The following is a 17,571-nucleotide window of genomic DNA, read 5'->3' as shown; positions in this document are numbered from 1 at the left end:
TGGATTCAAAATTCTTTCATATATATCAGAGGCTCAAGTCCTTTCTCATTCCAGGGATCACTCTCCAACTACAAGTTTGGATAGTGTTTTGTTAAAGCAACTAATTAAAAATAGATACAATGTTGTTTGCTTGGATTCCACATACTCAGCCTATGACCACTTAATATTACTAAGCCAAAGAGCAGAAGGAACAATGCCTGACTTCATTGGGTTCGGTATGAACACAGCTTTGCCTTCAAAAGGTCTGGTTCTGCAATCGCTGTAAGCCAAAATGCCCAGTGAGTGGAATGAGGGTTTTTGGTATCTAAGGACTTCACTATTACTCAGCAAACCTGGTGATCCAAATGCTAGAAAAGTAATAAACTGAAAAAGACAATCATGTTTATTTCTGAATTGGAACCATTGAAGATCAGAATCTAGACAGTAAATTCACTATCAGACAATTAAGAAATGTTGATTGAGTGAGAAATCTGATCCTGGATAACTTAGAAAACTTAGCAGGACAGTCTTTCACTTCTAGGTGCCTGATCCTGCATTCATTGCACACCCAAAACTCCCATTGACTGCAGAACCTTGCATCATATGAGCTCGTTCATATGAGTCTCATACATACAAACCCCTCCACTGAAGTGCAATGCCCATATTACAGGCCCTGGGGAGCTGCACCGTGGAGACAGGGAGAATTGTGCCCATAGACTAGGAGTGGCACATTTTCAAAGTGTGTACTAGGTCTCCACTTGCGCTTCAATGCAACTGGGCACATACATACCTGCACTCAATTTGTAGGTGCAAACACCTGGGTGTGTACTTCTAATAGCATGACACCTGAATATTCATAAGTGTTAGAATTTGCACCTACCACATTGATTAGGAGCATTCGGTTTTGTCGGTGCCATGTTTAACACATGCAGAGGTGTTACCCTGTTGGAAGTGTGCATGAACTAGTGCACATAAAGGTACACAGCTGGTCCCAGTTCAGCATGGTACTGCTTGCACGCTTAGAGTTAGGCACCTGCATGTGCACTTTAGAAGTTAGGGGTCTGAAAATGTATCCATTAATTTGAAATGTGTAGGCTATGTTTTCCACATGTGGCTTCTCGCTTGCCAAGTGCAAATCAACTCAAGGGGATCCTTTAAACCCTTCATACCCCATTTTAAAAAATATATTTATTATTTGTTAGCCCTTTGTGAGTGCACAGCCCTTTGGAAAATACAGGACATGAGCCTCACCTCCCCAAAAGCTTCTAGATTTCTTAGACTATGTCTACACTACGCGCCTTTTAGCAACACAGGTGGGCCACTACAGCCATGCCGCTACAAGGTGCGCAGTGTAGCTGCTCTTTGTTGGCAGGAGAGCAGCTCCCGCCGACAAAACACAGTCCACACCGCTGCTTTTCATTGGTAAAACTTTTGTCATTCAAGGGTGTGCAAAAAAACACCCCCGACCGACAAAAGTTTTACCAACGAAAGTGCAGTGCAGACAAAGCTTTAGTTGCTGTAGCTCTGACTCTGGGATTTGCATATTTACAATAAACAATGTCCTCCCCCACACCATCTGCACAAGGGCCAGGCCTGACTACCACATGGGAAACAGATAATACAATGAAGACATTCTGAAAAATTATTAGCCCAAAGGGGAGACCTCTGGGAGTGCTGGGTGTTTCAAATACTTTTTAAAAAAAAAACAAAAAAACTCGGGCCTTGACTTTTCATCAGGAGTGTGTAGAAAGATCTTTTTAATACGCACCAGGGTCACTTCGTTCTTGCAGTTTTCAGTCTTTATCCCCTCTCTTTCTAGATCCAGCAATGAGACTACACACCAGCCCTTGGCTGTTGCCATGAGGGTGTTCTGATTTGTCTCTCTTAGGGTTCAGAGAGATGGATACAATCTCAGTAACTCTTTCTAATGTAGAGCATCACATGGCAGATGCCCTGCAGCCCTCACCCAATAGAGTCAAAGTAGAACAATAGAGGACCCCCTGCCAGGGCCTCTCTCTCCAATACACTGGTCCTGTAGAAGTGGAAGGAAAGTCTTTGACTGTCCATTTAAAAAGCATTGTCTTCACAAAGCCCATAGCAGGAGGGTCATCATGATAAAAAAAGGCTTGTTGTTGTGCTAGATAGGCATTTTCATTAATTGTGTCATTTTGGAGCATAATGCAACTAGAATGGATTGCATGAGAAAGCAGAAGTGTAATGGCTCTGCTGTGCCTTAATGGAGCACTAATGAGCTAACAGGTGAGCAGCTACATTAGGAAACACAGAATAGCATGTGACAAGGAGCACAGCCTGAGGCAAATGCTCAGGAATCTCACTCTGGAGTATCCAGACCCCAATCAGGTACGTCTACACTGCAATAAAACACCAGCAGCTGGCCTGTGTAAGCTGACTCTGTCTCATGGAGCTATAACCTTGCACTGGAGACATTTGGGCTTGGGCTGGAGAAACTTATACTGCAATTTTATAGCACCGCAGCCTGCATCAGCGGACGTCAGCCGACCCTGGATGTTTTACTGCAGTGTAACCATACCCCTTGTGGCCTACAGCTGGCCACTGCAGGGTAATGAGAGTATGGCGGTTGAGTAGCCAATATGGTCTTATTGCTCCCTGTACACTCACCATTAGATGGCATGAAATCCCTGGTCATGTCCAAAACATACTCACCTTCTTCACAGCAGTGCAGAGAACCACCGTGAAGGCCTACTCCATAGTGCACACAGCCTGCGTGGTCCCACTCTATGCACGGTGCTTGAGGCTCTGAGTTGAGGGAAGTTCCTTTGCAGGTGGGGGGTAAGGCCTATTGTGACTTGGCTTTCCTGAATTGGACCACAAAAATGGTCCGGAAAAAAGAACAGGTAGTGCAGTACTCCCAGTCATTCCTGTCCAGACACAATGTTAGGTACGTCTCCATTTATTGCAGTTTAAAATGCATAGAAATCCTGAAGCCTTTTCAGAGGAACTGTGCGCAGAGAGCCCATGCAATATATTATCAAAGCAATAAAACCACCCTCCCCCTTCACCTCATTGTCAAGAGGAGAATAGCAGTTCTTTAGGATACAGAATAGAACTTCAGACAAATATTTTGAACATTTTGCTCAGCAGAATTTCTTTCATTGAAAGTAACACTGGATAACCTTCAAGGTTGATACAAGGGAACTGGTGTTTTCAAATGCACACATCAAACCCAAACTCTGCATCCAAACATCCCAAACTTTGGATCTGGATTTGAACTGAACACCTACTCCCCTGCCCTGTTACGGGCTGAACCAAAACTCTGGATCTGAACTGGATACCTCCTTCCCCCAGTGGGTTGAACCCAAACCCTGCATTCTGAACTGCATACCTTGACCTCCTGCCTCCCACCCCCCTGGGCAGATCCAAAATCATGGCTCAGGATCCAAACAGTGCACTTTGGGCCTCATCACTAATGTATGGATTCTTTACATTTATGATGTTACTAAATCCCTTTTGGCAGCCCCATCATTGGGGAGTTATGTGTTCTTCAGAGGTGCATTATTCATAGATTTTCAAAGACAGATGAACTAACTAGGACTACTACAGCCAAGTCCCTCACGGCCATTTCTATTCCTTTGCTGACAAGTTCTGAAAGCAGCAAGATGAGGTTCTGAAAATTGCAACAACATTTGAACCAAAACTGCAAATGTTTACAGGGAATAGCAGAGTCTGGGAACAGGTTAAGAACCAGGTGGGGTTGTGTAGAGCAGAGCATTTGGCTACGAATAATCTCTGCTTTGATCAAAAAGACAGCACCATTTTACTCAGTCCAGGATAGTATGGAGATCACATCCTAAAGCAAAATAAAAAGTATCATTCCTTTTGGTAGATGATGTTCTCCCCAATGACTCCTCCCCAAATTGCTGAATGTGAGCTCTCACTGTTTTTTAAAGTCTTTCCCTCGAGGGAGCAGATCGTTTAATATAGAGTACCGCATTGTCGTCTGGTATTAAGTCAGTCAGGCAACTTCGAAATGAGGCGAGTGGGCGTCCTGGTAAGAAAATAAAAATGCAAGTTTAAACAGAGGAGATGGGTCATCTTGGTTCTTTAGATTCCAAGAAAGATTTATATATAAAATTCTCTCTAAGCGGGTTCCTTTTACACCAGCTATGTGCATTTGAGGCATCCTTCCTACATTCCCTGTGCATCCACGATCCTCACCAATTTCAGTAGGAGTACACAAGAAATACAGGATCAGGCTCCATAGGCTTTATGTCTCAATCTGTATTACAGAGTTACATTAACAAGTTACTGCCAAACACCAGCAGCTCCAGTTAATGTGAATGCAAGATCTGGGCCCTCAGCATGTCCGAAAAATCAGGCCACAAGTAACAGAATTGTCCTTTTTGGCAACTCAGAAACAAAGACTTATTACAAAATATGAGGAAGAAAAAGCTTAGGAGAATAAAAAGAGACGACAGAAATGGCCTTGATACAGGTCAGCCTGTTGCAGAAACAGAATGCAGCGACACAGGGAGGATGTTCTATTCCATTCTGTATAGGTGTTTATACCGTGCTCATCACCATAGTAGCTGAGCACCTTCTAATAGCACACGAAGCATGTGATGAACATCTGTTACATTATAAAACCTAGAAGAGATGCAGAATACAATACCCATGCATAAACCATTGCTACTGTGAAACTGGCCCAGAGGCCAGACGTATTGTTTTGTCAGCACATGAATACTCTCTTATACAATAAAGTTATCCGTGTACAATTTTCATACAAACGTATAGAGTACGATTTAAATATTTTTTTAATACAAAACACCAAAGAGCAGCCATGTATCATGTCAGCAGACAAGATACATGATCATAACCACCATGGTAACAATGCCTGTTTAATGTTCATATACCTTATTCAGTATTCACATTATAAGTAATAGCTTAGACTTGCTGAAGTGTCAGCTAAATGAGGGGATTTACAGTGTAATTCTAAAACTATACAAGCTGGCTTCAATGAAAGGCTGTAATCAGAGCTAATTACAGGGATGTTTGTGAAACTCATTGGTCTGGGGCTTTATTTTGATATAAAAAGGAGCAAAACTATTGTAAACTATGGTTCTTTTGAGTATAATGATAGTAACCGCCTACTTTTATATCTCTTCTTTCACCTCAAAGGACCCAAAAGCTTTTTATAAACAGTACATACCACAGCAATTGCCTCACCTACTACTGAAGTGCAGCTATCTCTGGGGTGGATCATAGCAACTATTTAAAAGTGCATACCAACACCATGCAAAACTGTAGCAGAGGAAGTGAAGAAAATTATCACATCCTGTTGAAGATGCTGATGGAATTCACTGAGGAAGAATGTAATTAACCAAACATGGACACAGACACTAAAATCTCCCATTATTCTTGCAAGATATATGGTATCTTTAATGACCACAAAAGGTAGCTTCCTATCTTATATTAAGTTTCTATATGGTGTTTTTCCTCCATAAATCTCAAAGAGGGGCAGTATCATTATCCCCATTATACAGATGGGGAAACTGAGGCACAGACCGGGAAGTGACTTGCTCAGTAGGTTAGCAGCAGAACTGGGAATAGACCCCAAATCTTCTGAGTCCCAGTCCAGTGCTCTAGTCACTAGGCCACACTGCCTCTCCTAGACAATACTTTGAGATGGTTCTTCCAAGATAACTGTGCCACCTAGCACCATGCCGGAGCACTGGCACAGTACTGACCCGGAGAACAGAGCCACCTCCTGAATCACCCACACCACTTCCTAAGCACTCTGAATTTTTCATGGCAGAGCAACCTCTTATCTCAGTACTGATCAGGCCAGACCCTATACGGCTTGTGAAATCTAACCAGATCAGAACCCAGCATGGTATGGCTTCTATTAAATCAAACAGAACAGCAGCTTTATGCAGTGGGACATGATACCAGTTCCTAAGTGTAATATCATGCTTTTTTAAACACAGGATCTAAAGGGAACCTTTTTGACTTCCTTCGTGCATGCTTTCTGTCATACGTCCCAGCAACTTACAACTAGCTCTGGCCATCTGTACTGAAAGATCTTTATTGGGATTTTCGATAAAATAAAGTCATCTCACCTGTCCACGTTCTCTGTTGAGTGACAATAAAACTTTGGCACTGTGGTTGAGAGTTACAGATTGCTGCAGCTTCCTCTGCATTATGAATGGAGAGCAAACATCCCAGATGGCTGTAGGAGGGCCAGCATTTATAGTCCTGCATTTCCATGGTTCGGAATCCCTTTAGGGTGATGTAGTCTGAGAAACAGAATAAAAACTAGTAGATAGGGAAGCAGCCTTTAGGAAACTTTTAATATAATCCAAAAGGAAGATACCCTGCAGTATGTTACGGTTACATCATAAAGTTAATACTTTGCCCTTGTGTGACATCCTTCATTCAAATAAGACAGAGAGAAGTTACAGATTTCAGAGTCGCAGCCGTGTTAGTCTGTATTCGCAAAAAGAGGAGGACGACTTGTGGCACCTTAGAGACTAACCAATTTATTTGAGCATGAGCTTTCGTGAGCTACAGCTCACTGCATCGGATGCAACTCTGAAGTGAGCTGTAGCTCACGAAAGCTTATGCTCAAATAGAGAAGTTACAGTAGCCTGCTCAGACTGAGCCAGTGGAAGAGCCAAGCACAGAACACATACATTTTAACTTAACCCCCACTGCTTTAACCACTAGATTTGTCTAGTGCCTCCCAGAAAGATATGACAGAGCGGGCAATGTTTAAGGCTACCGCTCACTCACTGCTAAGCTTTCTGCCCCTTTGTGGAGGTGCAAAATAGGACAGAGGCGCTAATTTTAGCACACTGCTAATGAACACTGATGGATAAACTGAGGGAGAGACATTGTTAGAAAATACGACTGTTAGAAATGCAGGCCCATCTGTGTAAGAGTGCACCTACATTTTTGCACATGCTCTGCTTGCAAGCATGCCATTTCCAGAGTCGATGTAAATCTGGCACTCCACGGATTTTGCAATTCATGCCCATCCCAAGTCTGCATGGGAACACTTAGGAAATCTAGGGCCACAACACCTTTTGTGCGCAAAGCAGCAAGGAATGAACTTTTTCATAAGGAAGAATGATTAGCCACTTTTCTCCACCATGGAAAGGGTTCCCTTCTTTTGTACAGATGAACAAAGCCCCAAACTATTATCCATGGTCTACCAATGACTCAAAGCAGCAGATAGGTTGCACAATGAAACTGGAGAAAAATAAAAGTATCACAGGGCTCCGTGGGTAAAGAGAGTGGAAGCCATCTGAGGATCTTTCCTACCAACTGGTCCACAGAAGTAAAAAGCTGGAGGGCCACTTAAGATATTAACAGGACATATATTCACTTGAAACACAAACTGATGCACATGTTGAAAGGACTGTGAGTAGAGTACTTAAAGCAGCACACACGCATGTGCACACAGACAAGCCAGATTGTTCTGCAAGGTACGTACAATGTAGTACAAGCAATCACATGCAACTCTCATGAAAAAACAGCAAAGATTGCACCAAAGAGAAAGAAACAAAGATACTAAGGCCAGCTCCACACTAGAAACGTTTGCTGGTATAGCAATATCAACTAGGGAGTGATTTTGGGTGATTCTTTATTGTTTCAGTGATACTTCTATTTTAAAAAACACCAGTGCAGATGCAGTTATACCGGCATAAAAATGCTTTAGCTGGTATGGCTTATTTCACCTTTTTTTCTGGTGTGGCAGCATCTACTTTAGGAGGGCTTGATTGTATAGCTATACCTGTATAGTTTTACTGGTAAACCTTTTCTAGTGCAGACTAGGCCTAAGTGTGCCGAATTCTGCCCTCACGTACATCCACTGTGTCCACTGGGGCTGCATGAGCGTAACTGAGATCAGAATTTGGCCATATTTGGGAACCACAAGATTCTTACAGTCCGATTGCACTGCAGTCATTGAACTATTATCTAAAGACTCTGAAGCCATGTACCTTTTAAAAGAGGAAGCCTGTTCTGTAGATATAGCCCAGACTTGTACAAATGTAAAACTTTTTCAAAAGCTCCTAGGGTTTCATTTATTCCATATCGTAAATCACCTACATTAAAAAGAAAAATATGACAGAAGTAATTAACCTGATAAAATATCATTTAGAATGTTTTCTCATAAAAGAGAATGGGGTCTAAATATTAGCTTGTACCTGTTCCATTCAGAATATCACCCAGAAGGGGCCGCAAAGCAGAAGGTGCAGTGTGTGGCAAAAGATACGTGAAAAAATACCTGCAAAGAAATCCCACAGGCTTGTTAGAAGTGAGAGGTCTCAATATGTCAACAGTTACTCCTCTCTAAATTGTCACTGTCCATCTCAGGAGGACGATTCTGTTCTATTCAGGTTGTTACACAATGCCCAATACTGTGGTGCTGGAGCACCATAACTGGCTTCTCATAGATCATGTTGCCAGTCCCTTTCAAAGCTTGGTCCCTGTGGCATATAGTGCTGCCAAGTGCTTTATTCAGTCTGATTTAAAGGATTCAAGCAATGAAGCTTTCACTAAATTCCCCTGCAAGGCTTCTATGTATATTGCCTTGCTCACCTTTAACCAGTGACTTTCCAGTCTACAAAGGACATGTATGCTCTCTCACCTAGGGCAACCTTGTAAGGCCTTGTGCTACCAAGGCTTGGCAGCCCATTATTAACTGAAAGATAGGGTAGCTCATTATTAATTCCTTGAACCATCCAGTCCCTCCACAAAGCTGCTGCTCTAAAAGGGATGGGTAATTATTGCAAGACTATGATTTTCTTTTAGGGTGAAATTAGGATCCCTCAATAACAGTGTCTCCCTCTTAAACCCCCGAACATTATAATAATGGGTGATCAAGACTTTCACCTCCAGGTCAGCTGTTCAAATCTAGCCCAGATCAATGGAGAGAGGAAGTCGCTGTCTTTTGATGACGGATTGGTGGCCTACGTGAAGTGACTTGACAGTCTCAGTTCAATTCCCAATAGATGTCCATCTCTATTTCTTCTTCGCTCCTTTGTTGCCCATCTCAAGCGAGGGGCCATGAGTTAAAAGGGACAAAGAGACTAAACTATACTGTTTTCATACAGAGGAAACTCCACCTGCAGTACTACCAAGCTGAGGCACATTGGTGGGGAAGCTTGCATTGCCTCTGCTGTGGATAGTTAGAGGATTGCCATCTCCAAGGCTGTCGTGGGACCTCTGGGAAACAATAAGTTCACTGTGGAAAGTTTTTTGGGCAGGTTTATTGGTGATCATAGAGGGAGGCAGCGCAGGAGGGGTGTCTGCATTCTTACTAGCCAATGACTACGCTGTTTTCAATTCTTAGCTAACAAGGAAAATAATATTTGCTACAAAGAGATTCTTAATAAATCTCTCTCTCTCTCTGTATACTACATAGAATAAGTACAGGATACTGCTCACTATATGGTATTGTGCAAATTATGATCAAATCTGCCAAATTTTTCTATATAATTGCACATACCGGTATGCATTAAAAAGATTCTTCTTTTCATTTAGTCCATCACATTTCCCAGCTGCAGTACATTTGAGAATGAAGCTTTTTGCAGGGAAGTCTAGTGTGCAGTCATTATCTTCCTTGCATGACAGTTCCTCAGTGCTGGCATCGTCCATGTCTGTCACTTTTAAGTTTCCATCCACCATAACAAACTGCCTTGGCTGGAAATCCAAGAGGACTATTGAACCCAGAGGGGAATGTGCCAGGTAAAACAGCAGTTTCACTAGACTCAGGCAAATCTGAGAAAGAGGAGATGAATACGCATGGGAAACATAGTCCAAAAAAAGCTATTAAACTGGAAGAAGGGGAAAGGCATTCAATGAAATTAAAGACAAGAAATGTACAGTAATTAAGAGGAAATTATGTGTACGTTACAAGCTGTATTGTCAATATTGCCAGAGGATTTTACTGTCATAAACAGTTTAGCAATGTTTGTTAAATATGCATACGCACAAAAAGAAACCTTTACAGTTACATCACTAGGATAAAAAGCTACAAGGGATAAAATATCAGCTTTCATGCTTCAGGCCATATGTAGATTGCCAGCTGGGATCAGGAAGGTGTTTTCCACCCTGGTACAGCATTACACAATTAGCCCCTGATCCTGCAACTGTTCCATGCACTTGGACTCCTGCACCCACATGGAAGCCCATGTACTTCAGTCGACATGAGTTCAGGGGTTGGTTCACTCAGAACAGCTTACAGGATCAGTGCCTAGTGTGGTGCATCATGGGATAAAAGCAGGCAGGGACCATCAGTATAGACCACTGCCATAGTCAGGATATAAGCGCAGATGGTCCAATTATCTGTTCTGGAACAGCACTCCCTATGTAAAACTATTGTACTAAATGTTTTGTTCATTAACGGTATATCTACACTGCAATTAAAAACCCACAGCTGGCCCATGCCCGCTGACTTGGGCTTAGGGGCTGTTTAATTACAGTGTAGTCATTCAGGTTTGGACGGGGTGCAGGTAGGGTTGCCAACTTTTTAATTGCACAAAACTGAACACCCTTGCCCTACCCCACTCCTGCTCCAAGGCCCCTGCCCCACCCCTTTTCCAAGGCTCCGCCCCCCACTCACTCCATCCCCCCTCCCTCTGTCGCTCACTCTCCCCCACCCTCACTCACTTGCTCATTTTCAGTGAGCTGGGGCAGGGGATTAGGGTGCGGGAGCAGGTGAGGGCGTCGGCTGGGGGTATGGGCTCTGGGGTGGAGCCAGGAATGAGGGGTTCGGGGTGCAGGAGGGGGATCCATGCTGGGGCAGGGGTGCAGGAGGGGGTGAGGGCTCTGGCTGGGGGTGCAGGCTCTGGGGTGGGGCCAGGAATGAGGGGTTTGGGGTGCTGGAGGGGGATCCGGGCTGGGGTGTGGGAGCCCTTTCCTTCTGCTGGAGCCTGCCATGAAGCCCCTATGCTGAGTTTTGGATGTCTTAGTCTGTTGGTGGCTATGACTGTGGTAGCCACATTCAGCCTTGTGGATCACATGCTTTTGGGGGTTTTATGGTTTGAGGGTTTTTTAACCAAAGAATTTCTCACTGATTGCAGTGTAGTTCTTCCTTTAACTTCAACATCATCCTCTCTCCAGTAAAGCAAATAAGCAGCAGCCATTACAGTGAGGCCCTGACCAAGACCTCTGAGGGCATTACCGTAATACAAATAATAAAAATAACTTCCATGTCATACGTAATTTATGCTAACGGAGAGCTAAAGAGCCTCACTTGGCCTCTCACCTACCGGACTGAGACATCAATTTATTATTATTTGTATGATAATAGTACCAAGAGGCCCCAAACAAGATCAGAGCCCTACTGGACAAATACACTGTAAGAGATGGTCCCCTGAAGAGCTTATAATCTAGACCAGGGGTGGGCAAACTATGGCCCGGGGGCCATATCCGGCCCTTCAGATGTTTAAATCCGGCCCTCGAGCTCCTGCCGGGGAGCGGGGTCCGGGGCTTGTCCAGCTCCACGTGTGCCATAGCTCCACGCGGCTCCCGGAAGCAGCAGCATGTCCCCCCTCCGGCTTCTACGCATGGAGGAGAACAGGGGATCCACACACTGCCCCCGCCCCAAGCAGCGCCCCCGCAGCTCCCATTGGCAGGCAGTCCTGACCCCCTCCGCTGCCCTGACCCCCTGCCCCAGCCCTGATCCCCGTCCCACTCTCCAAACCCCTCGGTCCCACCCTCCTGCACCCCAGAGCCTTCACCCCCCCCACCTGCACCCCAACCCCCTGTCCCAGCCCAGATCCCCCTCCTGCACCCTGAACTCCTCATTTCTGGCCCTGCCCAAAAGTCTGCACCCCCAGCTGGAGCCCTCACCCCCTCCTGCACCCCAATCCCCAATTTCATGAGAATTCCTGGCCTGCCATACAATTTCCATACCCAGATGTGGCCCTTGGGCCACAAAGTTTGCCCACCCCTGATCTACAAAAAGGATAAGAAACAGAAAAAGGATAAGAGAAAAGACAGAAGCGCAGAGGGGTGAAGTAACTTGCCCAAGGTCATGTAGGAGGTCAGTCAGTGGAAGAGCCTGGAACAGAACTAGTCTCTGTCCCTTGCTCCATCCACTGGAACATAATGCCACTGCAATAATGGGCCTCCCTATACAAATCAATAAACCTCTCTGCAAAGGCATGCAGAACAGAAGGAACCAGACATCCAGTCAGACAAACACAATACTATCTCTAGGCAGGATTCTTTAGACTTTGTAATTTTAGGTCTGTTGTAACATTGCTTCGGAGGGGGAAATAAAGGAATATCTAGTAATAGTGGAGCTCCTGCTCTCTGACTGGGGCTATTATTTACTGTATTTTAAAAGGAGTGAAAACAAGATTATTTTAAGAAGATTTTAGGAACATACAGAAAGTCAGCACAACAATCCTCAAAAAGAAAAGGAGTACTTGTGGCACCTTAGAGACTAACCAATTTATTTGAGCATAAGCTTTCATGAGCTACAGCTCACTTCATCGGATGCATACCGTGGAAACTGCAGAAGACATTATATACACAGAGACCATGAAACAATACCTCCTCCCACCCCACTCTCCTGCTGGTAATAGCTTATCTAAAGTGATCACTCTCCTTACAATGTGTATGATAATCAAGTTGGGCCATTTCCAGCACAAATCCAGGTTCTCCCACCCTCCGCCCCCGCCCCAAACTCACTTTCCTGCTGGTAATAGCCCATCCAAAGTGACCACTCTCTTTACAATGCGTATGATAATCAAGTTGGGCCATTTCCAGCACAAATCCAGGTTCTCTCACCCTCCGCCCCCCCCCCAAACTCACTTTCCTGCTGGTAATAGCCCATCCAAAGTGACCACTCTCTTTACAATGCGTATGATAATCAAGGTGGGCCATTTCCAGCACAAATCCAGGTTTTCTCACCCCCCCCCCAAACACACACACACACAAACTCACTCTCCTGTTGGTAATAGCTCAATCCTGTGAGCCCCAGCACTCATCATGGGCTCTTTGCATTTACTCAGTTTGAGACCTAAAAGCTACTGATAAAACTGCCTTTGTTCTGTTTTCTTACTTTAAATCTCTCTTCCCAGGGAGTCTGCAGAAGCTGAATCATCTCCAGAGGGGATCCCAGCTCCAGCATAGCTGTGACCCTTATTTCAGGATCTAAGCTATTATCATAGCACTGACCATGCAACTGTAGAGAGAAAAGGAGAGATTGTTATACTGACGCATACTCAAGTACAAATGTCAAGGGAAAAGGCTGAATAAATATTGACAGATCAGCTTGGCCTCTGGGGAATATGGATTCAAGTACAGTAAAAGGCATTCAGTCTCCTATACTCTGTTTAAAGCAGGCAGACACCATGTAAATACGGTAGTACTACAGACAATACAATTCAATTGCTCTCTGTTTCCAAGTCACTGATACCGTCACAAGTATCAGGGGGTAGCTGTGTTAGTCTGTATCCACAAAAACAACAAGGAGTCCCGTGCACCTTAAAGACTAACAGATTTATTTGGGCATAAGCTTTCCTGGGTAAAAAAAACCCACTTCTCCAAATGCAATGGGATACCATCCCATTGATGCATAGTTCTATTTCAGAGGAACAGCCGTGTTAGTCTGTATTCGCAAAAAGAAAAGGAGTACTTGTGGCACCTTAGAGACTAACCAATTTATTTGAGCATGAGCTTTCGTGAGCTACAGCTCACTTCATCAGATGTTTACCGTGGAAACTGCAGCAGACTTTATATACACACAGAAATCATGAAACAATACCTCCTCCCACCCCACTGTCCTGCTGGTAATAGCTTATCTAAAGTGATCAACAGGTGGGCCCCGACCAACAGCAGCTGTTTCGCTGAGCGAGAAAGCAGCGTGAACTGCCTTGTGTGATTCCCCCCAGCTAATGGCATCATTAGCAGGCATCAAGCCCAGAAAGAGACCCTGATTAGTTTACAGGATGTGAATCTGAAGAACTCGCTTTCTACAAAGCACGTGGCTCTGGGCGCATCCTTGCAAGAGGGTCTGTAGTAAACAATCACCCCCCCCCCCCACACCCCGTTCCCATCTCTAACCAACCCCATCAGCTTGGCTTTACTCGGAAGACCGGGATCTCCTTCCTTCGCCCATCTCCGGACGCACAGAAGTACCGGGCGGTGTAGCACAGCGGGGACAGTCCGTGAGGACACCTGGCTAATGCAGGGCGTAGCTGCCTGTGCCTGTGTGCAGTGGCTGTGAGCCAAGGAGGTCGGGCACTCGCCCCGCTACCGTCTCCCCCAAACGGGCGCTGCCGCAGCAGTTGCCCGGGGTCTCCCGCAGGCGGCCGGGCCCGGGGGGTCAGTAGCCGCGGGGCGCTGGGAGCGGCGGAGGTGGGCGAGTGGGGCAGCCGCGCGGCATTCAAGCAGCGGGGGGTCAGAAGCGCCGTGTCCCCCTCTTCCCCCGTCCCTCTACCTGCCTTGACGACGCCGGGGTGGTCGAGGCGCTGCAGCAGGGTCACCTCCTTGAGCAGCTTGTAGCTGGCCAGCCTGCGGCAGCCGGCGGGGTGCCCGTAGCGCTGCACGCAGCGGCTCACGTCGCCGCCGGCCCGGTGCACCGACTTGAGGGCGATGGCTCCGGCCCCCGGCAGCGCCGCTCGCTGCACCAGCTTGGTGAAGCCGGAGCCCACGACGCCCAGCCCGGTTACGCGGCTCAGGTCCCCGCAGCCCAGGCGGCCGCCGCGGCTCAGCCCCCGCTCCGGGGGCCCGGCAGAGGTGGCCAAGCGCCGCAGGTCCCGCTGCCGCCGGCTCAGCTCGCCCAGCAGAGCCGGGGGAGGCCGCCTGGCAGGCCGGGGGCAGCCCCGCGTCCCGTTCGCCCCCCAGCAGGGGCCAGCGCCCGGGCAGCTCTGGAGGGCCAGGGCGAGTAGGGCGCTGGCGGCCAAGAGGCCGAGCAGCGCCGCCCCCCCGGGCCGGGCGAGGCTGGCGCCCTCCTTGCCCCTGGCTGCCCGCATGCGGGACGGCCCGAGCGCGGCAGCTCCCCAGCGGCCCCGCCGGCTCTGCCTGCCGGTGCACGGGGCGAGCCCAGAGGGGCGTGTCCGCCAGTCCCAGGAGCGCCGCGCCGCGGCCAGCCCCGGCTCGGCTCCCTAGGGGGCAGCTGGCCGCTCCCGCCCGCCGCGCCTCGCCTCGCCTCGGAGCGGCTCCCCCTTCGCTCGGCTGCCCTCTCCCCCAGCCCGCCCCACGGAGCCTGTGCGCGTCTGCAGCCAGCCCCGCCTCTCACCCAGCCCAGGGAGGCTCCTCGTTCCTGCTGCGGAGTCGCCCCGGTGTTTTAAACCGGCCCTTTCAGTTCGCCGCAAACTGCGTTTGGGAGACAGGGAGGGGGAGATCCGGCCCTGATTTCACTGCACTGTCACCGCCGCTGAATTTGGCCCGTTAGACTTGAGCTGCTCTGGGCGGCGGAGCTGAGAGGAAGAATGGTCCCTCTGATTAGCTTGCTAGACACAGGAGGCCCCAGGTATTCAGGCATCTAACGGATTGAAATCAATGGGAGTTAGGTGCCTACATACCTTCTAAAATGTGAGTCTCTTTGTAAAATGAGGCTAATAGCACTTCCCTACCTTGCAGGCTGTTGTGAGGATAAACACATCAAAGACTGTGGGGTGCTCAGATACTACAGTAATGGGGGACTTAGGTTCTGAGCCAAATCTATGGCACTGCAGTTAAAGGAGAATTACACTAGGTGTGAATTTGGTCCTCTGGCTTTAACTACACTGCTTTCAGTAATTCGTAGCCACAGCATGGAGAAAACATAGTGGGTCTGACTGTGACTGGTCACAGTACCCCAGTATTTCAGTGGACCTAAATGACTAGAGAAGTAAGTATGCAGTGTTGCTGTAGGTCTGTGGGCCCCAGTATATTAAATAGACAAGGTGGGTGAGGTAATATCTTTTATTGGACCAACTTCTTGTTTCTCACCAACAGAAGTCAGTCCAATAAAAGATATTACCTCACCCACCTTGTCTCCTTAGACAAGTTAGTGGTAGTCAAGAGCCTTAACTCTCAGGGCTCAGAGTTGCTCAGGCCTCTATCCCACTACTTGTTTGCTGCGATGGTGCCAGCTGAATTCATAGCAGAGTGGCATGAGAATGTGCCCTGTCGCGGAGGAAGAAATAAGGCTGCAATTCCTAGACGCCTTTGGGAGAGGATTGCAGAGTATCTCCATGAAAGTTTCATCAGGATCTCTGAGGAGGATAAAAGAGACATCCCTATTCACATAAAGGAGTGCTTCAAATTCCCACCCCCTTGCCTGGCCCAGCAAGGGAATGAAAAGCAGATGCCAGCTCTGCAGGGGTGTCATTTCAGATTTTTTTTGGGGGGGCAACTTTAACTGTGATTCCAGGGGCTACTTAAACACCTGAAAAGTCTAGGTTTTTTGGCGGATAATAACTTAGAAATGAGTTTTGGAGCCTTAATAAAAGAACTAAAAACTTCAATTGGTAAATAAAATTAATGCAGAATGTTTGCTCAATATCATTGTCCTTACAATATCACACCAATCACCCTCAAACACTCACATACTTTTTTATTTTCATTTCTATTACCTTCTGGAAAATTAATAAGCAAGCAAATATATGTACTCTTAATTTGTATATCTCATTTCTCATTAAAAAGTTATGAAGTCTAAAGTAGTTGGGTTTCCCCTCAAACATTCTTCTAAAATGTGGAATAACTAACAAATTAGAGAACAAATTCATTTTGCACCAGCTTAAAAAAAAGGCAAGATAAAAAGCTTTAAAGTGATAACTGGAAAGAAAATATTAGAATAGATTGACCAACATGGATTTCCTATCAGATCTAAGACACCTGAAAGTGTATTTCCAGTAGAAAAATGTTTTTTTTTCCCCAATGGCAATGTGTTTTCTTTTCCTATTAAGTTACTTCAGTAATAAGAAATAAAGTCTTAAATATTGTAATCTGTTTGTACAATGCATTTGATATTTCTCCAGCACAAATGAAAACACACTTCAGTTCAAGATACTTAAGATGTAAAGCTTCAAAACATAAACACAGATATAAAAATGGAACTTGCATTTACAAATGACTGATCTAAAAGCCTGTTTTAGCTTCTGGAAACTGTTCAGTGATATAATGTAAAATAGAAATCCTGAGTATGTATCTACAGTGACCCAACTGGATGATTTTTAACCATTTTTTAATGATAACATGACACTATGTGTCTTAAATATTATTAAGACAATTTGCCCTCTAAACAATGTCATTTTAAGGGCATACTCATACATTAAGGAAGTTAGTAAAGAGTTTTGTTCCAGAGCTGTAACAAACTTGTAGGATTAACATGAAAGCAGGAGGATGGTCTGAATACATCATGAAGCGCCATGACAGGTATGCTTGTTCTTTAATTCTTTGAGTGGAGTTTTGCTGGCAGGGAATTAGCTAAATAGGGAGACAAAAGAAGGATGAGGGGACATTGAAGCATGGGGATAAAATGGAAGGTGAAAAGAAGAGAGGAGGAGTGAATGGGGAAGAGAAAAAAGCTTGATTTACACTACATCATAGTTATACCGACCTTAACCCTCCATGTACACAGCACTATGTCAGCAGGAGATGGAG

General features: G+C 45.9%; 1 protein-coding gene across 1 annotated transcript; it reads right to left on the bottom strand.

Moving 5' to 3' along the window:
• Positions 1 to 2,908: 2,908 nt before the first annotated feature.
• LOC140913913 (extracellular tyrosine-protein kinase PKDCC) lies at positions 2,909 to 15,014 on the bottom strand. The gene is made up of 7 exons (XM_073350722.1): positions 14,424 to 15,014; positions 13,040 to 13,162; positions 9,473 to 9,744; positions 8,169 to 8,248; positions 7,962 to 8,066; positions 6,078 to 6,254; positions 2,909 to 4,006 (listed from the first exon to the last, which is right to left on the bottom strand). Exons 1-7 carry the CDS (start codon positions 14,952 to 14,954, stop codon positions 3,903 to 3,905), a joined length of 1,392 nt encoding a protein of 463 aa, XP_073206823.1. The 5' UTR covers positions 14,955 to 15,014; the 3' UTR covers positions 2,909 to 3,902.
• Positions 15,015 to 17,571: the final 2,557 nt, after the last annotated feature.

The sequence above is a fragment of the Lepidochelys kempii genome, chromosome 6 (genome assembly GCF_965140285.1).
Source record: "Lepidochelys kempii isolate rLepKem1 chromosome 6, rLepKem1.hap1, whole genome shotgun sequence".
Taxonomy (NCBI): domain Eukaryota; kingdom Metazoa; phylum Chordata; order Testudines; family Cheloniidae; genus Lepidochelys; species Lepidochelys kempii.
This window is presented reverse-complemented; position numbering and strand designations above follow the sequence as displayed.